The sequence below is a fragment of the Anolis sagrei genome, chromosome 3, assembly GCF_037176765.1.
Source record: "Anolis sagrei isolate rAnoSag1 chromosome 3, rAnoSag1.mat, whole genome shotgun sequence".
Lineage (NCBI taxonomy): Eukaryota > Metazoa > Chordata > Lepidosauria > Squamata > Dactyloidae > Anolis > Anolis sagrei.
Genome location: NC_090023.1, coordinates 183,993,758 through 184,018,028, shown reverse-complemented (window position 1 = coordinate 184,018,028; position 24,271 = coordinate 183,993,758). Strand labels below are relative to the sequence as shown.

Here is a 24,271-nt window from a genome sequence, read left to right as displayed (position 1 = left end):
CCACACACAACCCCCATGTGGGTCACAGCAACGCGTGGCAGGGGATGGCTAGTCTTTTATAAACTCAGAACTGTCATAAACTTCTGCTGCTTTGATTTAATTTGGCTCCTTACAGCAAAGCTAGTGGAATACAGATTCCACTATTTTGAGTCATTCATGGGAGACTGTGCAATTCATAAAGGCATCCATCCACGTGGATGCATTCTTGTTGAGTGACCTCATGGGCATTTTATGACAAGCTTCAAATTCTTGCTTGGGAAATCTAAAACAGTAGGCATAATGTAAGAGATCATGAGTAAATTGAATTGGCAAGGTGTATCCTGTCTGCTTTTCCAAAAACGTCACCAGATATTAAATGTTTTCCGTTATATTCTTCAGAAGGCAGTCTGTTTTTTCACGTATAATACTATTTGGTATAAATCATGCCAGGTCCAGAAAATAGAGGGGGGAAATTGACATTTTTTTTAAACAAGATTTTTTTGCAATGTATTTGTGGCCTCCAAGGTCTGCTGGAGGGCTGATGTGGTCTTCTGGCCTCTCAGTTGCCCACTTCTAGCCTAACACAGTCTGAAAGCGGGCATGAATAAAGCACTTGATTTTTTAAAAGTCAGACATTGATATTTCTTTTAGTTTTTTTGGACATGCTAGTGTTTGCCATTCCAGCAAATTATTCTGCAGCCTCACCTTCTATAAACTTAAGATCATTAGTTCCCTTGGACAGACATTTATAAACAATTTAATCATATAATTAAAACTCTTTCCTCAGTAATTCAAACTTCCCCAAAGCCAAATTACCAATGATTTGACAGACGCAATTATCAAAACATATATATTTTATTCATTTTTAATTACATTGAATTACTGAGTAACAATCTGAATTATTTCCCGTAGGTCTTGGCCAACAATAAGTTCTTCTCCTAGTTGCGGAGAAGGTTCTTTCTTTATAGATTCCCAGACTTCACATCATACAGTCCTGGTTCACTGAAGAGAGTTTCTGGAACTAAATAGTGAAATCTTAATGCTAACTCAAGGATACAGCTTTTTTTTGTTTTTTGCTTATACTGTTTCCCCAGAAGCTTGCTATATGGAATAGGGATGAAATGTAGGACAGCTAAAATGGCTCAGGTATCACTGCAAATATATACAAGGATTGAATTAAAAGTAATGCCTCCACCTTCGTAACTCCTCAACAGAAGGCAGTACTGGTATGTGGCAGGTACTAGCTTGTTCAGTAGACTCTCCTCTACAGCTTTATTTTGGTGGGAAGCCTTAGCATTGTGTTGTTAAAATGCAAACTATGGAACCCTGCGCAGACAGTCGGTCAACTTAAGCAACATGCAGTCATTGAATTCTTGACAGCAGAAGATGTCACCCCAAAGGAGATTCATCAGATAATGCAAGCTGTTTAAAGTGATTGTGTTGATGTGAGTACTGTGCATTGTTGGGCGAGTAAGTTTAAAGATGTTGAGGTGACACCTTCTGCTGTCAAGAATTCAATGACTGCACATTGCTTAAGTCACATTGACTGACCGTCTATGCAGGGTTGCATACTTCACACTTTAACAACACAACCGTTCAATGCTAAGGCTTCCCGCCAAAATGGAGCTGAAAAGGAGAGTCTACTGAACAAGCCAGTACCTTCTGCATACCAGTACTGACATCTGTTGAGGAGTTACTTTTCATTCAACCCTCGTACTTCGTTTTTAAGTGAACGCGAGTGGACTCTCATGGCGAACTTTGTCTGACTTGACCCTACTTTCCAGGTTTCACAGATTGTTTTAGCTTTAGCAGTACAGATCTTTGTTTATCTGTAGCTGCCATTCTTCAAAGGTTGTCTACTTATTCATCTCTGCCCACCATAAGACTCTGCTTCTGATCTGGGCACAAGGAAGACACCAAGTTGCTGTGAGTTTTCCGGGCTTTATAGTCATGTTCCAGAAGCATTCTCTCCTAATGTTTAGCCCACAAGGAAGACACCATTTCCACCAGTGAACAAGGCTACAAGAACTTACATCAAGAGTTCTGCTTTTGTTTGCTCATTAAGTTTGCTCATTATTGGAAATGGGGTAGAAACACTGTATTTTTTGTACCTCAGCCAAAAGTTGAATGTGCCTTCACTTAATTTGGCAGCTGGCTCTTAGTGGATTGGGATGACATTTATGTATGTTTCCAGTAAGAGGACATAGTCTTATTGAACATAAGTTTAGGTTGCAAATCATATAAGCTCCAATCTGGTAGGTAGTACATCAGCAGCTCTCATCATAATACCAAATGGAACTACTGGGCCAAATGGTTCCATGGCCAGAAATTGTAGCCTGGCATGGGCTGAAATCCTGGACTTCATAGGGAGCAAATGCCATTGGACACACTGAGAATCCTTCAGAGTAGACAAGCTTAGGCTTGTGTTGTTAAAGATAACTGCAATGAGACATTCATTGGAGTAAGAGAGCAGAGACTTCATTTTCAACACCCAAAGACTTGCACAGGTTGAGCTTCGCATATTCAGAATCCTCCAAAATCATCCACATGAGTGGCTGAAATATGAACACTTTTGATTTTTGGTAGTTCAATGTACACAAGCAACTATTCAAAAATACCTTTAGGCTATGCATATAAAGTGTACATAAAACATAAATAAATGTCATGACTTGGGTCCTATCCAAAATATCTCATTATGCACATACAGTATATGCAAATACAGGTACAGTAGAGTCTTGCTTATCCAACCTCCACTCATCCAACATTCTGTATTATCCAATGCAGTCTGCCTCCTGCCTGGATCCACAGATGTTTCAATACATTGCAATGTTTTGATGCTAAATTTGTAAATATAGTTATTGCTACATAACGTAACCATGTACGGAACTGCTTTTTCTGTGGATTTGTTGTAAACCATTATGTTTTGGTGGTTAATTTGTAAAATCATAATGTAATTTGATGTTTAATAGGCTTTTCCTTAATCCCTCCTTATTATCCAACATTTTTGCTTATTCAACATTCTGCTGGCCTGTCTATGTTGGATAAGTGAGACTCTACTGTATTCAAAAATTTAAAAAATCCAAATTCAAAACTCTTCTGTTTGGACAAAGAACACTCAACCTGTTCTTGTGAAGAGATGGAAGTCAGCTGTCCTTTAAATGCACTTCAACCGGCAAGCAGCCAATGGACATTGCACTTGTCTCCTGCACAGTAGTGAACCGGGCAGCAAAATGTGAAGACTGAACGCACAATCGTACTAGTAATACAGCCATGGAGCGTGACTTCTGCTGCAACTCTCTATGGCTGCACTTTTTAAAGATACAGTGACACATGCTGTGAACTGTTGCCAAGGCAGATGTACTGCATGATTATCTCCCTTTCATTCAAAATTAAAAATGGAACAAACTACAAATCTCACTATTTCACATTTCAGCCTGAAACTTCAAATTGCGAAGAAGAGCCGCTGAATGAACGGATTGACCTCAGTAATTCTTTGCTGTGGCCAAAATACTGTATTCTGTAGGTTCCTGGTTCAGTGTTGTTTTGGATGTGCCACTGGACGATAGATGTGCTGCGTCCCCAGTTGCCTTTTTGCCATGTGAACCTTGTGGGGGAAGCAAATAATATGGGTTAAACCAATGGAAATCTGCTCAGTTTGTCAATGATACACACACATGTTAAAATACAAGAAACTGATAGTGTTGGTTTTTAAAAATCGGAAAATCTAGCAGGTGGAAACTTAAGACAATTAAGAGCAGACATTTGTATAAGATTGATTGCTTTCTTTCCATGATCCTAATTCCAAACTGTGTTTAGCCATATCAAATCAGCATCAGAAACTATACTCTCAGAGCCAATTTTATCTTTCCAAGGACTCACCACAGATTTAGCCCTCACCATTAATAATCAGCTGAAAAATGGAAACTTCCCACTACAAACCCTTCAGTAAAGGTAAAGGTTTCACCTTGACATTAAGTCTAGTTGTTTCCGACTCTGGGGGTTAGTGCTCATCTCCACTTTAAGCCGAAGAGCCGGCGTTGTCCGTAGACACCTCCAAGGTCATGTGACCAGCATGACTGCAAAGAGTGCCGTACTTTCCCGCCGGAGCGGCATCTATTGATCTCACTTTTGCATGATTTCGAACTGCTAGGTTGACAGAAGCTGGGGCTAACAGCGGGAGCTCACTCCACTCCCCCAAACAAACCCTTTAGAGGCAGGAAAGATTTAATTTAAATTCGGTTTTTGGTTTGCCACCCAAATTTGGCTATAAACTACTTGTAAGCCATGAAAAGCAAAGACAGTGCTTGCCTTAAAATTGTTCTCAATTTACCTTTGAAAATTGGTGGTTTGTTTGGTTGCAAAAACTTCTTGTGCCTTAAAAGGGCGGCGAAAAATAGCCATGAAGGGATGCATATGTGAGTTGTGTGCTCCTTACCCCCAATAGAATTTTTATCTCTTCCTTTTTGTAGTATTTTTTTCACTGAACATTATATTTCCAGAGCTCAATAGAAATAAGCATTACCCCCGCTTGCAAATTCCACCTTTATAAAATCCCTGACAACCCATTATCTTAGTTTTTTTAAATAGCTAATTGAGATAAGAGCACAGAGGGAACACAGGCCTTTTCTAAATATTTTATTGTAATTTCAAGGATAGGCAATCTTTTAAAAAGGGGATTCTACCATATTGTATGGAACACAAAAGGGGATATAGCGAGAATTCTATATTGGCTACCTGATCGTTCTCCTCTTTCTCCCCAAGCAATTGATATCTGGTATTGTAGATTATGCTGGCACAATAACTAAGCAATGTTCATGAACTGATTTTTCTCATCCATAATTGTTTTGTATTCACAACTACCTATATAACTGAGTATAAGTTAACCCAAATATAAGCTGAGGCACCTAATTTTGCCACAAAAACTGGGAAAACTTATTGACTAGAGTATAAGACGAGGATGGGAAATGCAACAGCTACTGGCAAATTTCAAAAATAAGAATAGATACCAATAAAATTGCATTGGTTGAGTCATCAATAGTTAAATGTTTTTGAATATTTAATTATTTTTATAATAATTATAATAATAATAATAACTTTATTTTTATATCCCACTAATTATATCCCCAAGTGGACTCAGGGTGCCTTACAAGGGACAAGCCCAAAAATTACAAATAAAACACAACCAATTAAAAAAAATCAGATAAAAAAATAAAAACAATCACAATTGTAAACAACATCAAAACAATATGGTTAAAAAAAAGAACATAGCTGAGGTTCAGGCTCAATGAGTGCAATACATCCTGAAAGGAGCGCAAGGAAGTGCAACAATCAAGTAGACACGGCTGGGAATTGTGTCATCAAATTTTAAGATAAAAATGTCTAATTTTCATTACCTGTATACTTGAGTATAAGCTGACCTGAATATAAGCCGATCCGAAAATAAGCTGACCAGGACCCTCACTCAAGTATAAGTCGATGAAGGCTTGAAAAACCCAGCTTATACTCGAGTATATACAGTACTTCTTCATCACAATTTGTGGTAGTATTGCTACAAAAACTTATTTTACCAGGCATCAGCTGCATGGGAAGCTTGTGGGAGAGTTTACTGTATATACTCATGTATAAGTCTAGAAGTTGTACTAAAAAAAAATCACTGACCTCCTCTAGTCTTTGTGCCATGGCATCTCTTTTGGAAAATGGTAGTGACAGCCAGGGGCAACTGATCCCATGAAATGGCATTGGTGCTTTCCCTTCTCGGTGGAGTAATCCTCCACAAGTCATCAAAATCCATAATTTTGTCCCAAAACCTTTGACTTATAAATAAGGTTAACTTATATATGAGCATGTATATGGTACTTTGCTAAGGATACTTTGTGAATGAATACATTCACAAAGTTGATACAAAATTCTGACCTATTTATTTCAATAAATCCTCAGACTAGTCTGGTCGAATTGCTCACCTAGTGTCCCAGGAGGCATCATTATACATCACTTTCCAATGACTTGAAGTATTGTCATATTTTTCTACTGTAAGGAAAGTAAAGTCGGTCTGGAAAGAAATCAAAATAACAGAAATTAAACAGCAAGGTAGTAAACAGTGCATGTGAAAATGCATATTTTTTTACAGTATTTATATTCTGCCCTTCTCATCCTGCAGAGGACTCAGGGCGGATTACAATGCACATATACATGGCAAACATTCAATGCCATAGACACACAACATATATAGACAGACGCACAGAGGCTATTTAACGTTCCAGTTTGAATTCTGGCCACTGAGGAAGCTGTCGCTTCACCATCCACTTCTGACGCCAATGGGGTACTTCCTCATTCTTTGTACGCTGCTGGAGATTTTTATGGCATCATAAAGTGGTACCTAAATTTCCTACTTGACAGATGCAACTGTCTTTCGAGCTGCAAAGGTCAACAGCAAGCTAGACAAATGGTTGGGAGCTTACTCCGACCTGAGCTGGCTTCGAACTCATGATCTTTTGGTCAGTCGTGATTTTAATGCAGCTCACTCCCAACCAGCTGTGCCTCTACTGACACAATGGCTTTTAAAGAAACCTGTACATTGTAAAGGTAAATGTTTCCCCTTGACATTAAGTCTAATCAAGTCCAACTCTGGGGGATGGTGCTCATCTCAAGTTCAAAGCTACATTATCCGTAGACAACTCCAAGGTCATGTGGTCAGCATGACTACATGGAGCGCTGTTACTTTCCCGCCTAAGTGGTACCTATTGATCTATCCACATTTGCATGTTTTCAAACTGCTAGCTTGGCAGAAGCTGGGGCTAACAATGGGAGCTCACCCTGTCCCACGGAATCAATTCGCCAACTTTCAGCCAGCAAGTTCTGCAGCTTAGCAGTTTAACCCACTGAGTCACTGTGGCCCCCAATATGTATAGCTTATATGTATTTTCCATTAGCTTCATGGGTGTGCCCCAGTGGGAAGTAAAAAGATTCAAGCTGTCATTTCCCGTCTTACAGTCTGAGTATCTATGTTTCCTCCTCTCTATCCTCATGTCTGTATTTCTAGCACTTCAGATTTCTGCACATAAATGTCAGGGCCCCAAACAAAAATCAGTTCTTTAATATTCTTACCAAGTTTGTTGCCGAATTCCTTGGATTTGCACCAACAAAACGCACTTCAGCAACCTCTCCCTGAGTATGCAAGAGAATATATAGTGTCAAAATGTACCAAGTATTTTGTAAATATGGGAATGCAAGTTATCAAATATTGTTCCTTGATACAACTTATGAAATCAGGTTTGTATAATTTGTTTGCTTTAAGTGACTTTCCGCTGAGTGTCATTATTTGCAATGGTTGTTGGCCCACTAACTAAATATGGAGATGTGTGGGTTCAACTGGAAGCATTATCTCTTTCAGATCCATCAGAAGAACCCTCTTTCTGATTTGACGAAGGGTCTCTAAGTGAGGAGAACTGTGAGATCTTAAAACCAAACAAAAATCCACTGCAGGTGACACTGATAGCCAACTACACAACCATTTGCTTTATTTTGTGTGTTAACAAACAAAATATTGTGTGTGATTAACACAAACAGAATCATAGAATCATAGAGTTGGAAGAGACCTCGTGGGCCATCCAGTCCAACCCTCTGCCAAGAAGCAGGATGATTGCACCCCGACAGATGGCCATCCAGCTCTGTTAAAAAGCCTCCAAAGGAGGAGATTCTACCACATTCTGGGGCAGAGAGTTCCACTGCTGAACAGCTCTTACAGTTAGGAAGTTCTTCCTAATGTTCAAGTGGAATCTCCTTTCCTATAGTTTGAAGCCATTGTTCCATGTCCTAGTCTCCAGGGCAGCAGAAAACAAGCTTGCTCCCTCCTCCTTATGACTTCCCCTCATATATTTATTTATACATGTCCCTCATCATGTCCCCTCTCAGCATTCTCTTCTTCAGGCTAAACATGCCCAGCTCTTTAAGCCACTCCTCATAGTGCTTGTTCTCCAGACCCTTGATCATTTTAGTTACCCTCCTCTGGACACATTCTAGATTGTCAACATCTCCCTTAAATTGCGGTGCCCAGTATTGGACACAGTATTCCATGTGTGGTCTGACCAAGGCAGAATACAGAGGTAACATGACTTCCCTGGATCTAACCCAGGGGTCCTCAAACTTTTTAAACAGAGGGCCAGGTCACAGTCTCTCAAACTGTTGGAGGGCCAGAAAAAAAATTGAAAAAAGGATGATGAATTCCTATGCACACTGCACATATCTTATTTGTAGTGCAAAAAAACCCACTTTAAAACAATACAATAATTAAAATGAAGATCAATTTTAACAAATATAAACTTATTAGTATTTCACTGGGAAATATGGGCCTGCTTTTGGCTGATGAGATAGGATTGTTGTTGTTGTTGTGTGCTTTCAAGTCGTTTCAGCTTTGGGTTGACCCTGAGCGAGGGCCGGGTAAATGTCCTTGGAGGGCTGTATCCGGCCCCCGGGCCTTAGTTTGAGGACCCCTGATCTAAGCACTACTCCTATTTATATAGGCCAAAATCCCATTGGCTTTTAAAGCTGCGGCATGACACTGTTCATTCATGTTTAACTTGTTGTCCAAGAAGCTGGGGATCCACAAAGGACATGTTTGCCAGCATGGAAGAATACATGGGACATCTCCCAGCAGCCAATCAATGCCCATTTGGGTATGATGTTGTACATCAGTGTCACAGCTTGGGTAAAACATGTTGCATAAGAAGCTGCTTGTTGCCTCCTTGTACAATGTCAGGAAAAAAGTGCTCTCAGACAAATTCCAGCATTAATGATGAGCAATTCATTTTGTGTTTGACATTAAGGATGAATTGATCTCCCAAAAGACTCTTCGGGATACTCATTCTTCTTCTTCTCTACACTACTTATGCTTTCACAGATCCAGTCCACTGCTGCACAATGGAGTGGTCCCTGTAGAGTTGTTTCCATCCCCAAAATAATATTTCAGCAAACTTTGGATAACAATTTTGGCTACATAACAACAAGCATGGAGATCAAGTTTAGTATTAGCTTATTAGGAGCTTTAGGAAACTACACACATTATTTCCTGTTGAAAGTGCAATGTTTTGTAATGCAACAACAGTGTACCTACCATGCGGTATTTGGGTTGCACATCTTGTAGCACATCTCCATAGTTACGACCAAGTGGCTTTGCATCAATGATGATAGGCAGAAAGGTCAGCTCTGTAACATTCAAAATAGGTGGCTCTGGGAGATTTGGTAAGTCCCGTGCTGTGCCCTGAAATAAATGATTTTTTTTTAAAAAATTATTTATCGTGTCAGAAGTAAATTAGGTACAATTATAATGTATTTAAAAACCACAAACAAAGTTAAAAACTTGGCATTATGCTAAATGTCCATTCACCAGAAGCTGGCTACTTGGAGTGCCTCTGGTGTTACTGTAAGAAGGTCCTCCATGTAGCAGAGCTCCGGTTCCATTGTAGTAGGTGGTCTGTAGTTTGCTCTTATCCACACTCGCATGACGTGGACCACACTATGTAGCCCATTTCTTAAGGCTAGCTCTACATCTCATGGTGCCAGAGCTCAGCCTATTCAGTGCCTTTTCTGTCTCCCAAACTTCTGTGTGTTCAGGAGGATGTCCCTCATCTGTTATCAGCCACTGATTGAGGTTTCGAGTTTTTGCCTGCCACCTTTGGACTCTCGCTTGCTGAGGTATTCCTGCAAATATTTCTGTAGATCTTAAGAAGCTATTTCTCGATTCAAGGCATTGGCTTGCTGGCTGATATCCGAATAGAGGATGGGCCGGAGATGTCAATGTCATGTTCCTTTCATTATAGGCTGCTACTTCCTGACAGATGTCAGATGTTACAATACCAGTTAAACAGTATAATTTCTCCAGTGGTGTTGGGCATAGACATTCTGTGATAATGTGGCATGTCTCATTATGAGCTATATCCACTGTTTTAACGTGGTGAGATGTATTCTGCACAGGGCATGGGTACTCAGCAGCAGAGTAGCAAAGTGCAAGGGCAGATGTCTTCACTGTTTCTGGTTGTGATCCCCAGGTTTCATATTTAATTTAAAAATATATATTTTAACTGAATTGAAATGAAAAAGGAAGTAGCTACAATTCTGATTCCATTTAAGCAGAGTATCAGAAATATGTTATAGGTCCCAGTTCTTACGTGTGCATTTGTTTACTTTTTTATTACCTCAGCAAGAGCCTTGGCTAGACCTCGGAATAACTGGATATAGGCAGAAAGAGTGTGTGGTCCGAAAAGGGTAGATGCACCTTCATATCGTTGGATCTATGAGGTGAGAGACATAGATGCAGGAATGTTTAAAGTATTCAATGTTCAACAGATAATTACAGAGCTTTCCAAACCGGGTGTCATGACATGTTACTGTGTTGACTGCAGTGTGTTAGTCTGTTGTACAAATGAGAAATGACAAATAATCTTGGAAAAGTATGCCATTATCTTACAACTGATATATAATTAAAAATATAAATGAAAAGTTTTCATGAGATATATTCTGTCTCTATACATTTGATTATTAAAATGTATGTATTGAATATACTCAAGTATAAGCCTAGTTTTTCAGCCCCCTTTTCAGGCTGAAAAAGCTCCCTTTGGCTTATATTTGAGTCAAGGTTATTTATTATTTTACTATGTTATTAGTATTATTTTATTACATTTATTATTTTACTCTAATTATTATTATTATTATTATTTTACTATATTATTATACTGTATTTATTATTGTTTTATTACATTTATTATTTTACTCTTCTTGTGCTGTCACACGCTGGGCCTGAAATAATGTCTGTTTACAGGATTTGCTCTCTGTATGCCCAACGGGACGCCGGGGTGCCTCAGCTGAAGGGCCCTTTAGATTTCCCAACACAAAGTTCTAATGAGGCTCAAGATAAGTTCAACAAAGTTCTTTATTTGGCTTAAATCTTCAAACGAATGAATTAAACACTTTTTAACCTTAGAAAACCGGTAGCTTCCTCAACCTGCCAACAAGGGGGCAGGCAACTGGTGGTAAACTTTTCCTTTCTTTCTTAGGGAAATCCTTTGACCCCCTCCCTGGGCAATCTCTCTTTACCTTGCTGGCGTGAGGCCCCTACTCCCGGCTCCAAGCTGCTTTATGGATAGCCCGAGTGGTCCCTTACTAGGCAAGGTTCCTGTAGAGCCGCCAAGCTGAAAGGTGTCCTTTAGTTTCTCCACGAAGGCTGTAGGAACTATTTCTTTAACCCCCAGCAAAAGCTGTGGAAACTTTCCTTTTCCCCCCAGCAGAGCTGTGGATCTATTTCTTTCACCCACAGCAAAAGCTGTGAGAAGTGAAGCCTTTGTGCAGGTGGGAAAGAGAATCCCACACGTCCTGCTGTTAGGCTTCAAACAGTGAGACTGAACAAAGGTCCTCCTTTCCCTCCAAAAACCCTGGGAAAAGGGGTGGGTCTAAAAATTCTAATGATGATAGACAGGTTGTTGGCCCTATGATTGCAACCTGAGGGAAGCTACCTGTTTGCAAAATGCATGAATTAAATAGATTCATGCAAACTAGCAGTGCAAGAAAAGGAATTCAAATCTCCTGGCACTACTGTGCCAGCACACTTATTATTATTACATTTATTATTTTACTCTATTATTATTGGAAGAATACGTAAGCACATTTCCACTGAAGGAGGTGAGAATAAAGGTTTCATCAGAGTTGGACAGTCTTATCTTAAATTACAGTTTTATGTAAATATTCAAAAGCATTTAACCTACTAATGTCTCAATTAATTTAAGTTTATTGGTATCTATTTTTATTTTGAAATTTACCAGTAGCTGCTGCATTTCCCATCCTGGGCTTATACTCGAGTCAATACTTGAGTCAGTTTTTTGTGGTAAAATTAGGTGTCTTGGCTTATATTCAGGTTGGCTTATACTCAAGTATATATGGTATATTTCTGTATCTTGTATAAGGGGTTGGTTTAATCTCCGGTTTGCTGGTAAATTATTGAATGATGCATATCTAAAAAATGTGCCACCAACATGAAATGCTTGGGTTATTAGATAGTAGACAGATTATGTGCTGATAATCTACACACTGTATTTTGGACTACCAAATCTTTCTACATTAACTCCTGCGAGCAGTTCTTAATTTTTCATTTTCAGGAAAACCAAGTATTTTAGGAAGTATTCAATCCTCATGGAAGATGACTGGACATTAAAAATAAGTACTGCTAGTTTACATACCTGATATTCTTCATAAGTAGCAACATAATGGGTGTAAATGTTGCACAGTCCTGACAGTACAACATTCATTTCAGTTGTCCCATGACTTTCCAATTCCTAAGAAATGAGTGTATCCAAACAACTGTTAGCAGAAATGGCCATTCACATTCAATCTTTTGGCGGGTTTATATACCATTTCCATTTTGACCCTTTAGCATGACGTTGTGTTATTATTTTATTTCCGGTATTTCTATCCCGTTCCTTCTCAACCCCTGAAGGGGGACTCAGGACGGCTTACATTTGGCAGAAATTCGATGCCACTACATAACACAGCAATATAATAACAATTAAAACAATAAGTAAAACATTCATTAAAACAGTAAAAATAGTATTAATAGCTGTACCATCAATCCAGTCAATTCCATATCCAATTCCCTGTCCAAAGTCTATCTATGTCTGTTGTCCAAATGCCTGGTCTCAGAACCACGACTTCAATTTCTTCCTAAATGGCAGGAGGGACAGAACGGATCTTACTTCAATGGGAAGCGAGTTCCACAGGTGGGGGGCCACAGCCAAGAAGGCCCTGTCTCTCATCCCCACCAGACGTATTTGTGACGCTGGCGGGAGTGAGAGCAGGGCCTTCCCGGATGATCTTAAACTGCGAGGTGGGACATAGAGGGAAATGCATTCAGACAAGTAAGCTGAGCCAGAACCGTATAGGACTATATATGATATTGTATACAATGTAATGTAAAAAGAATAAACAAAATATTGAAAATAGGTATCAACACTATCTATCTATCTATCTATCTATTCTCCAAAATTAAAGGATGGCTGTATTTGTTTGCTTGAAGCAGACTTCTTTCGTGTCTCAAGAAAATGAAGGGTTTGTAGACTTTACTTTGTGGTCTAAAGCTCCCACAACTAAGGGCCAAATTAGCTGGGGATTTTTAGAAGTTGTAGTTCACAGAAATGTTTCCATGGTTTGATTAAAATAAATTCAGCATGCATTTTCTACTCCCATCTATTCAAACAAAAATTTGTGCTTAATATATTATGCTAGATATTCTAGATATATGCTAGATATGTTAATCTCAAAAATGCAAGGAATCACGAAGGGTACTTGGACAATGCTGATATAATAAGGTATCCCATGAAATGGTTAGTTCAAGCTTCATACTTTAGGCATGGATGCCTGTCAGAGTGGTGCACTTAGATCTGTTTTTCATTGCAGGATTCTCATAGAGTCATCAAGTGATGGTTGCAATTGTGCAACTGAAGCTGTTTTTCCATAAGTATCCAAGTGGCATGCAATAGTAAACAACCAAATTGGAAGAGGGAAATAGAAGGGACTTATATCTCTTCAGACAGAGGTCCTCAAACTTTTTAAACAGAGGGCCAAGTCACAGTCCCTCAAACTACTGGAGGGCCGGATTATAATTTGGAAAAAAAATGAATGAATTCCTATGCACACTGCACATTTCTTATTTGTAGTGCAAAAAAAACAAAACCATTTAATAAATACAATAATTAAAACGAAGAACAATTTTAACAAATATAAACTTATTGGTATTCCAATGGGAAGTGTGGGCCTGCTTTTGCCTGATGAGATAGGATTATTGTAGTTGTTGTGTGCTCTCAAGTCGTTTCAGACTTAGGTTGACCCTGAATGAGGGCCGGGAAAATGACCTTGGAGGGCCTTAGTTTGAGGACCCCTGTCTTAGGAGATAGAGGAAGAGGAGGAGGATAAGAAGAGAAGAAGGAAAAAGAAGAAGAAGACAACAACAACAACCACAACATCAACAAAACTACAAGGAGCAGAAGGAGAAAAAGGCAGTAGGTGGGAAACTCCAAAAACAGCACCACACAGCTAAAAAGCAAAGAAGAAGCAAAGGAATTTTACAGCTCAAGCCCTTCTCCACGCCTTGGAAGTCTGGTTTTTGAAAACTCTGGTTCCAAATAAGTACATGGTCAACCATGGTATATAACAGCGGTTCTCCAGAAATCCTCGCCAGTTTACCAGCTGTTAGGACTTCTGGGAGTTGAAGGCCAAAAACTTCTGGGGACCCCAGGTTGAAAATCACTGGCATATAACATCGAAATATGCTAGTAATATGACAAATTAATTTGAATGGGAGGACTGTAGTGATCTAGAATAATAAAATCATAGAATAATAGAGTTGGAAGAGATCACATGGGCCATCCAATCTAACCCACTGGAAGATCACAGTCAAAGCATCCCCGACAGGTGGCCACCCAACCTCTATTTAAAAGCCTCCAAGGAAGAAACTTTCACCATACTCTAAGACTGTTGAACAGCTCATATGGTCAGGAAGTTCTTCCTAATGTTCAGGTGGAATCTCCTCTCCTGTAATTTAAGCCCATTGTGCCGAGTCCTAGTCTCCAGAGCAGCAGAAAACAAGCCTGCTCCCTCTTCCTTATGACAGCTTTAAACATGGTGACCATGTCTCCTCTCAACCTTCTCTTCCGCAGAGCATAAGGTAAGAATGGTGGAAAGAGATGTTGCCCAGATTCATACCACACATTAATCAATTGGTTCAGAAACCTGGGAATCAGGAGTAGGATTTCTTCTTTTGGGCTCCTCCTTGCTATCTAATTCTGAACTTACTGACTTACATTTTTTATTGCTTCACGTATTCTTCGTCCAGACATTGTCCTGAGAGACAAGAAAATAAGTGCCATCAGTTTCTGTATCTTCCTTACAATGTGCAATAGAATTAGCTTTAATGCTTTCAGTGACAGCCCTCAGGTTTATAGGTCACTAGAAGAATGGAATATCAAGGTCAGTCCTGGACATTACACAAGACAGTAGAAATGTGAATTATATATCAGCTCTGACCAAGCTAAGTCATTTTGAAACACATTAACAAGAATAGGGTGGGACACTGTTTTCTGTGGGGTGAGCCAGATCTGCCCTACAGTTCTCTGCAGGCTGGATGACATCTTGACATCTGGGTATAGATATAATAATAATAATAATAATAATAATAATAATAATAATAATAACACACTTTATTTATATACTGTTCTATCTGCCCGAAGGGACTCTGGGCAGTTTCCAAGTATCAACACTAGCACATACAAAATCACAACATAGGCAAAAATAACAGTATTAACATAAGCATAAAATTATCCCAATAACATATATATATTTAAAAAGATCCTGCCTGTTCTCCATGCCTTTTTTATTGTTAGGCATGGGAAGGAATGGGTCAGAACAATAAAAAAAACGGGGCAAGACTGGTACAAAATCAAAATAAGATGGGCTTGGAAAGTAGATACAATACTGTAATAGACTAACAACAATAGAGGGAATGGGCCTGTGGCCGCTCATTTCCAGGGGTCTGTTAAAAGAATGATCAGGGTAAGAAATAGGAGGTGCAAGGCCGTATCCGACAATGTCTGGGCTGGGCTAGCAACTCAAAATATGAGGGGACCGGAAATTAAGAACAGAGCTATAACAGGCTAACAACAATAGCAGGTATGGGTCTCTGGCTGCTCATTTCCAGGGCCTATTAGAGGGATGACCGGGGTAATAGCTAGGAAGTATAAGGCCATATTCAACAATGTTTGGGGCTGGGCTAGAACTAGCCATTCTCAAAGGCTTGTTGAAATGCTCTTATGAAATGAGGGGAGGGATGGGGCCTGTCTTATTTCTCTTGGATGGGCGTTCCAGAGGCAGGGGGCCACCACCGAGAAGGCCCTCTCTCTCGTCCCCACCAACCATGCTTGTGACGATGGTGAAAGCAAAAGGAGGGCCTCCCCAGAGGATCTTAGAGTTCACCCAGATATGCCCAGATGGGTACTGAATCCTTGGCTTAAATGCTTATTGGACTTCATCTGCATGGTGCTTTGGACAGGAATGGGCTCTGTTCTTTGTCACCCTTTCCTAAATGGCAAGAAGGGAGCAGGGATGAGTTGTAATGCTTCTAGATGGCAGATCTAAAGTTGGCTTTGCACATCATGATCTTAATGAAATTGAGAAGATCGAGGAACAAAGGAAAGTATTTGGAGAGTAAGACCTTGGAGTTCTCATCATCCCAATCCAAATGCTGGATTTTGACCCACCACGGATTTGTTCCCAACTAAATTATGACTGACTTAAATTCCATTGTTTTCAGTGTTGTTTGTAGGGTAGCTCAATCCAGAGCTACTCCCAGATAACTCGTTCGTAGCTTTTCAGATTTCACTAAATTTTACTGGACTGTGTCTACTGTGTTCTAAGTATACTACAAAGTAAAACAAGGATCAGGTTGTCCTTTGTTGGCTTAGAAAATATTAGCATGGTGCTACTCTGTTTTCTTTCTATCTTTCCAGATCACTAAATTGCCTGTGAACTTATAGCAAGCCCATATATTTCATAAGGTTATCTTAGGCGAGAAATATTCAGAAGTAGGTCAGATTAATGACCTTTTCGTAGTTTGAAAATATAATAGAAGTTCCAATATTATTACTGCATGCAATTAATAATTTTAATTGTATTTTTCCACTTCTGTTAATTTAAAAACCCATTAATTTCTTATGAAAATTAAACAATAGTCTTATAGTTGTAGGTGTCTCCCCCTCCCATTTGTCTCCTGACAACCAGTATTTTCAGACCAAGTCCAGGTTATTTGTCTATGAACCTATCTATGATCATCTGGGGAGAGCTTTCTCTCTGTCTTACTCAAGCGTGTTTGATGGGAACAACGAAAGAGGCCTTTTTGGTGGCTGCTCCCAGACTTTGGAATTCCCTCCCAAGAGAGACCTGGATGGCCCCATCCCTGCTGGCCTTCCAGAGGCAGGTCATGACATTTTTTGCCAGCAGGTATTTGGAGAAGGCTGAGAGGCACACAGTTTTGGAGATTGTGGGTGGCATTCGGGGAGGATGGTCTGTTTGGAATATAATTCTAATTGTATTTTAATTTTATTGTAACTTTATATCCACACACAAATATTTATTTGGTTTTTAAAAATTTTGCAATTGCATTTGTTTTAAATTGTTATTAGTTTGTGTGATTGTTAGACACTTTGAGTTCTGAGAGAAAGAAAGGTGGGATATAAATAAAGTTAATACCATAATAATGATAATAATATTTATTGGTGATCTCCTATCCAAACTACTAAACAAAACTGACCCTACTTATGGCATCTGATGCCTTTAGGATGTTTAGGCCCCCCTCATTTCTATGTCATTCCCAAATGTGCAGCATTACAGCAGTTCCAGAACAAGTCACTTTCTTAATGCAAATAAACTAATTTTTGAATGCTTTGCATGTACGAATATATGAAGAAACTGAATACATACGAAAATTCTCCTGGAAGAGCCAGTATCGCCAGAGATCCAATAGTAACTATTTGAATATCAATTATATTTGGATGCCATGGGTAAGGTTTTGAAAGCTTAAAAAATCAGGAAAGAAGGAAAATCCTGTGTTAATTGTTTTTTCAGAAGTACACTTTCCATTCATTCTGACTTCTATCTGCAGTGTCAACGCCAACAGAAATGTAATTAAATCTGAAGGGCCACCATCTTACTAGCTAAGAGCTTTTTACTGCTAGGAATGAAGGATACAATCAGCCGGTTGTTTAGGAAGGCACCTGGAGGATGGCATTATTGTTTCAAGTTGTGGAGCAGGTTGGGAGTTAAAGGGGTCAGAAGAACAGCTTGAAGTTGGCCAGGTCTGACAATATCTTCCTGTAGATATGTATCATTAGATATCTTTAGGAAGGTTCAGTTGGTAAATCACCAGTAACTATAAGATCTATCAACCGAAAGGTTGCAAGTTCGAAGCCCCGGGTCGGTGTGAGTACCCTGCTCACGGTTTACATAAGCAGTCAAAAACAGCTTTAGCTGTAATTAGATAAATTAGGTACCGCTAAAAGCGGGGGAGGTGTTTTACAATGCCGTAAAGAAAGAAGATTAGAAAATGCTGGGCGACTAAATGGAAGGAGGATGTCCTGATGACTCTTTGTCATAGAGGATGGAACGACAGCACTCCCTGTGGCTGGACTAGAGCCCAACCTTCCATGGTACCAAAAGAGCTGGACAATGAATCGAAACAACACACCTCCTTCTGTTTTGTCTGTCTGTGTATTGTCTATACAAAGCGGCATTGAATGTTTGCCGTGTATGTGATCCGCCCTGAGTCCCCTTTGGGGTGACAGGGGCGGAATATAAATAAAGTGTTGTTGTTGTTGATAATAACAATATTACCTAAAAATAATATTGTCTAAAAACAGCACAGGAATCGTCTGGGCTTCCTGTAAGTTTTCTGAACTGGGCTTGGAGCATATGCCCCCTCTTCTATCTCCTATTCAGGTAAAATCAGATAAATTAAATTTCTGAGCAGTAAAACAGAATAGAAGCCACAGTTTTAGGATAGAAGCAGTAGGCTGACTTTGTTTCAAACTCTTTAAGGTAACTGCTTGGATTTAGCAACCCTTGCCACATACTTCTTTCTGATGAAAGTCAATAGCTCTGCAGCATTAAACACGGGTCCCACCTATGAATAGCCAGTATATTTGTAAATATTACAAGTGACCCCCTGGAGCGTCTCTAAGAGTCCTATTATCCTTCTTGACTGAAACCATTTAAAATTAAATGAATGCATTTCTGGCAATGAGAGTGAATCTTTTATACCTCTCCTGTAGGAAAGAGGATAGGCTTAGGTTTGTGACATTCTTCTGTTTCCTTGGATGGACGAGTCAGGATTGCATCACGAACAGCATCCCAGAACGAATTCCCTTCTATCATCCCTGTCAACAAACACATCAACAGAATATTTCACATCTATCATTATACAAAGGAGCCCTGGTGATGCAATGGGTTAAACCCTTGTGCCGGCGGGACTGAAGACTGACAGGTCGACATTTGATAAGAATCAAGATAAATTATTTACATATTTTACAACAGCTGCCAGAACTGAATATGCAATTCTTCTGGGATATATAGCTCAGACAATTAAATTTCCAAACTCAGATATATACAAAGCCTGGTTCACCAATAAATTAATCTTATTAATGAGTAAATTCAATTTAATATAGAAAATTTAGATTAGATAATTTTAGTTTAATAGCAATTTGAATATGATGTGTAGCAGACAAAAATTTATACGGTCACTATTCTATATCCATGTTGCTTTGGGATAGCTCTTGCCTTAAAATCAGGGTTTGTATGACTTAGTGAGAGGAAGTCCTAGAGCATATATATGCCCATTTGTTTCACCTCTCAGTTTCTTTCTTAGTGCAATGTACTCAAGCCTTTTTGCCTCCATCCTGCCTGCAGACATCCCGTCCAATTTCTTCTAAAATGTAGCTAGTCATTTTCTCTCTGGTTTGCGCAAGGAACCTCCATAAAACTTGCCTCCACATATGAGAGCCAACTTCTACTGAAATTTAGATAATCCTCTTTTGTTTATACCCTTTCCTATTCCAAGGTGGAATTCTTGAAACAATAAATGTAAGTTTTACTAGGTTCTTGTGGGTTTTTTCGGGCTATAGAGCCATGTTCTAGAGGCATTTCTCCTGACGTTTCGCCTGCATGTATGGCAAGCATCCTCAGAGGTTGAGAAGGACCTTCTCAACCTCTGAGGATGCTTGCCATAGATGCAGGCGAAACGTCAGGAGAAATGCCTCTAGAACATGGCTCTATAGCCCGAAAAAACCCACAAGAACCTAGTGATTCCAGCCATGAAAGCCTTCGACAATACAATGTAAGTTTTCTTTCTTTTTTTCCAACCTTTCAAGAATATTCTATTTATCCTGTTTTCCACCAGAGATTCATATTCCACTGGCCGAGCTGCATTCTATTAGATATGGGGTACCAAAAATGCCCACAAAAGATGGCAAATCAATGTCTTAAGTAAATGTATAAAAACATTTACCTGCCATAAATGTTCTGACTATATGGGCAGAACACACTTGGTGTGGAGATGGTACCTCACACCAATCAGATTAAATCAAATTGACAAGAAACGTTCTAAGCAGTGCTGGAGGGGCTGTCAAGAAACTGGCACATATATACACATGTGGTGGTCTTGCAAATATGTTCAAAAATTTTGGGAAAATGTATTTCAAGAAATAAGAAGAATCACCCAAATAGAGATAACAGGAACACCAGAGATAGCACTGCTGTCATTTATTGACAATGTTAAAATACCCAAAGAACTAAAAGAATTAATTGCCGATCTGGTAACAGCAGTAAGATTATTAATAGCTAAAAAATGGAAAGAAGGAGGGGAGTGCCAATTGGAAGAGTGGTATAAGGAGATTTGGGACATCACAATAAACGATAAACTGACAGGAAACATTAAGGTTAAAAGAGGATTATCAAAAAAAGATGATTTTGGGAAGATTTGGGGGAAATTGATAGAATATGTATATATAGAAGGTAAGAGGACCAAACCTGTAACAGAAACAACTGATTTTTGGGAATAAGTATTGTAATTGGCTGGTCTGGGATGAAGGGTTAGCACTGGGTGATTGGATGTAATGAAGCAGGAGAATGAAATATTATAGGTATCAAGACATACATGTTCTGTACAATTGTTAATGGGAAGTGATAAGTATAAGAATGTTTAAATACCGAATATGTTAAAAAATTTTTTTTAAAAAAGAACACACTGGCCACACTTCTAGACGTTCCTCAAGAGCAGAGGATTGAAAATCCATCTTTGGCCCACTTTTTTTTTTGTTGTGTCTGGAGTGACTTGAGAAACTGCAAGTCACTTCTGGTGTGAGAGAATTGGCCGTCTGCAAGGACGTTGCCCAGGGGACACCCGGATGAATTGATGTTTTTATCATCCTTGTGGGAGGCTTCTCTCATGTCCCCGCATGAGGAGCTGGAGCTGATAGAGGGAGCTCATCCACCTCTCCCCGGATTCGACCCTGCGACCTGTCAGTTTTCAGTCCTGCAGGCACAGGGATTTAACCCACTGCGCCACCGGGGGCTCCTGAAGACTGGCAGGAGCCCCGCTAAATTTCTCATAATCCCCCTCATCAGTATGGCCTTTTGACCATATTGGCTGAGAATTATAGGACGTATAAGTCCCAAAAACATTTCCAAGCTCTGCCCAAGAGGCATGCTTTCACTTCTTAGGTGCAAAAGGTAAGAACACTGGTAGAATTTACAATGATGGAAAGGAACATCTTACACAGGCCGAATATTGACCCTGCATATTATATCTTCACTACATTTGTGCTTTAATAATTTCACTGCTTTCCTTTCTACACTGTAAGATCCTTCAGTGCCATTTCCACTGTCCTGTTTGTCCTGTCTCATAGTTTGCCTTAATTTTTTTTAAAAAAAACAGCATGGCAACACTATTACATAATGACATCACTGCTGTATTATATTACTGCCTTAAAATACTTTTAAAGTAACATTATGGCATTAATACTGTAGTTACAACAAGAAAATAGTGGACAGAAATTTGGAAACAGTAAATTAGTCAGAATAGTGGCTTCCGAAGGTTAATAGTCACTGCAACATAACAACAAACTATTTATTAGACATGTGCATGAAATTTGTTCCTACCATTTCTTTTGCGTCTTCCATTTCTTTGAAAGCATGAAACGGAAAGCCCCCTCCCGATACGAAAATCTGCTCTACACAAAAGCCTGCTTTTGTGTGCATCTGAACTTGCCTGCTTGCCTTGGAAAGAGAATGTGTGTGTGTGGTATGTGTGTGCTTTCCGGGCCTACTTGCATGCCACGCCACACATGCACTCTCCCTGGAAAGCTCTATAATAAGAGTTGCTCAGCTGCAGATGTGCTCTGGTCCTGCCTGCATACCCTGCCACACATACCCTGCCACACTCTCCAAGAGTTCATTTGTGATGGGGCATGCAGGCAGGCAGTACTGGAACTCTGGTACTTCGGGCCTGCCTGCACACCCCATCACACATGCACTCTTGGAGAGTGTAGCAGGGTGTGTGTGGCAGGGTATGCAGGCAGGCCCGAAGTACTCCTGCAGCTATAGGCACTGGCAGGCGTGCACGCTTTCCAGGCCTTACTGCATGCCCTGCCACACACACACTCTCTTTCCAGGGAGAGTGCATGTGTGGTGTGGCATGTAGGCAGGCCAGGAAAGTGCACGCACCTGCCAATACCTACAGTCAAGCGCCTCTAACTTTAGAGTAGAAACAGCAGGTGGCAGGTAAGAACAACACATGCCGGGAAGAGGAGCCAATGATGGGATGCCCCCCCCCCCCCCCCCAAAAAAGGTCCGATTTTCGGAGCCCTGAAATGAAAGAACCAAAAACAACCCTCCCAGTAGTGGGACCAAGGCTCCCAATGAAAGCCAGGACATGAAATGGGACAAGGTTTACCCCAAAAACACATGTCTACTATTTTTACATTTTTAAGAATCTAAAAAGAGTTACAAGAACATAGATCATAGGAAACAAGAGCTATTCTGTTAGCCCGAGCATTAGTCTGAAGCTTCCATAACAAAGGTTTCCTTGAGAATCACCAAGGAAGAGACAACCAGATCACAATCCCACTACTCTGTAGGCATTCATACTCAATTTGGTTACTGATAGTGGGGCCATTAAAGGCTAAGTGCTAGCTTGAAAAAAGAAAAAAATATGAGTAATTTTAGACCACAACAACAATTGCTTACTTAAGCAGTATGATGATGTTGTGAGATAAGCACTTTCGACTCAAAGAATTAAGAACCAAGTCTGGGCTTCAGGAAAACTGGGTGGAATGCATACAACTCCTAGCCCCACTTTACTTGGATTGGTTTCCATGTGTACTTTTGGCATGTTAATAATGTCAGTAGATTTCATGGCCATGCTGAAAGCGAAATAATAAGTAGGATCAGCACAAGCAATAATGAATAACTACGGATCCCCACTTGCCTTGAGTGAAATTGAACATTCCCGGCCCATCCATGGTGCCTGCAGCAAAGCTGTATCCCAAGGCTGGTTTGCATGTTTTACCCTTTGGGAAAGCATGATGGAAAATTAAGGTGTGCAGTTAAAGTAATTTGGTGTCATTATTTCCTGCTAAAACATAACTTTGAGTGTACTTTACCGTATGAGTAGCATTGAGTTGAACAGTAACATTGCTCATGTCCACCCACTGGTGAGCTGAATGAATGGGGCCATTTATCTCTTCAACGGCTTTGCTGTATAGTTCCTGAAATGCAAATGATAACCCTTTGAAATGACTAGTTTTTCATATATTCACTGGATCAATTCCATCTACTGGGTAAACCTTTGTGCCAGCTGAACTGCTGACCTGAAGGTCAGTGGTTTGAATCCATGAGATGGGGTAAGCTCCCATCTGTCAGCTCCAGCTTCCCATGTGGGAACATGAGAGAAGCCTCCCACAGGATGGTAAAATATCTGGGCATCTCCTTGGCAATGTCCCTGCAGATGGCCAATTCCCTCACACCAGAAGCGACGTACAGTTTCTCAAGTCACTTCTGACATGAAAAAAAAATCCATGTACAAAGATTAGCTCATAATACTATACCATGTAACAAAATTCGAACAAAATTCTGTTCCTGGTTTGAAAGTCTTATTTCCCGTCAAACTGTGTGATACTTACTTTGAAAGTAGTTGTTCTACTCCAGAAACTTCATTTTTGTGGCTGCCACAAACTATGTTAAATTAGTTGAGACTCTATGAGATATTCATTGAAAAACTATAGCAAAACGCAATGTCCCGCAAAAACAAAGGTTTTGCAGTTTAATAAACTTTTTCCATATTTTTTTTATGATAGAACCAATTAGGAAATGACTTTTATATTCCAGGAACAAAAATCGTGTTACGTAGTGTTATTTATCCAAGTTTGTTTTAATGACTTTAAGCGTCAAGCCCTCAAGTAGCAGCTTTCATCATATGCAACACAAATAAATAATAAATACAACATTTCTTCAATTCTAAGATGCCATGGATTGTAATATGCACACTAATTTCAGTGTCACTAACAGAACAAAAGCTATATATATGTACCCATAATGAAGATACACCCCATTTTTAGAGCTGTCTATGCGTATATGAGTGTGGGGGAAGTATGTCTTAGAATTGAAGAAGTATAGAACTTATGATTTTCAAACGCAGGTATTAGTGATTAGT

At 39.7% G+C, this 24,271-nt stretch overlaps 1 protein-coding gene across 1 annotated transcript in view; it reads right to left on the bottom strand.

The window, feature by feature from the left end:
- Nucleotides 1-1,613: 1,613 nt before the first annotated feature.
- The window catches only part of ASAH2 (N-acylsphingosine amidohydrolase 2), a gene marked incomplete at its 5' end in the record, with an annotated part of 75,951 nt that continues 53,293 nt past the window's right edge, over nucleotides 1,614-24,271 (bottom strand). The window contains 11 exons of the mRNA XM_060768758.2: nucleotides 1,614-3,583; nucleotides 5,940-6,028; nucleotides 7,084-7,143; nucleotides 9,089-9,235; nucleotides 10,170-10,265; nucleotides 12,204-12,299; nucleotides 14,820-14,859; nucleotides 17,491-17,585; nucleotides 18,826-18,941; nucleotides 23,048-23,129; nucleotides 23,223-23,327. Coding sequence (XP_060624741.2) covers nucleotides 3,409-3,583; nucleotides 5,940-6,028; nucleotides 7,084-7,143; nucleotides 9,089-9,235; nucleotides 10,170-10,265; nucleotides 12,204-12,299; nucleotides 14,820-14,859; nucleotides 17,491-17,585; nucleotides 18,826-18,941; nucleotides 23,048-23,129; nucleotides 23,223-23,327 — 1,101 coding nt within the window. The remainder of the gene's footprint in view (nucleotides 3,584-5,939; nucleotides 6,029-7,083; nucleotides 7,144-9,088; nucleotides 9,236-10,169; nucleotides 10,266-12,203; nucleotides 12,300-14,819; nucleotides 14,860-17,490; nucleotides 17,586-18,825; nucleotides 18,942-23,047; nucleotides 23,130-23,222; nucleotides 23,328-24,271) is intronic.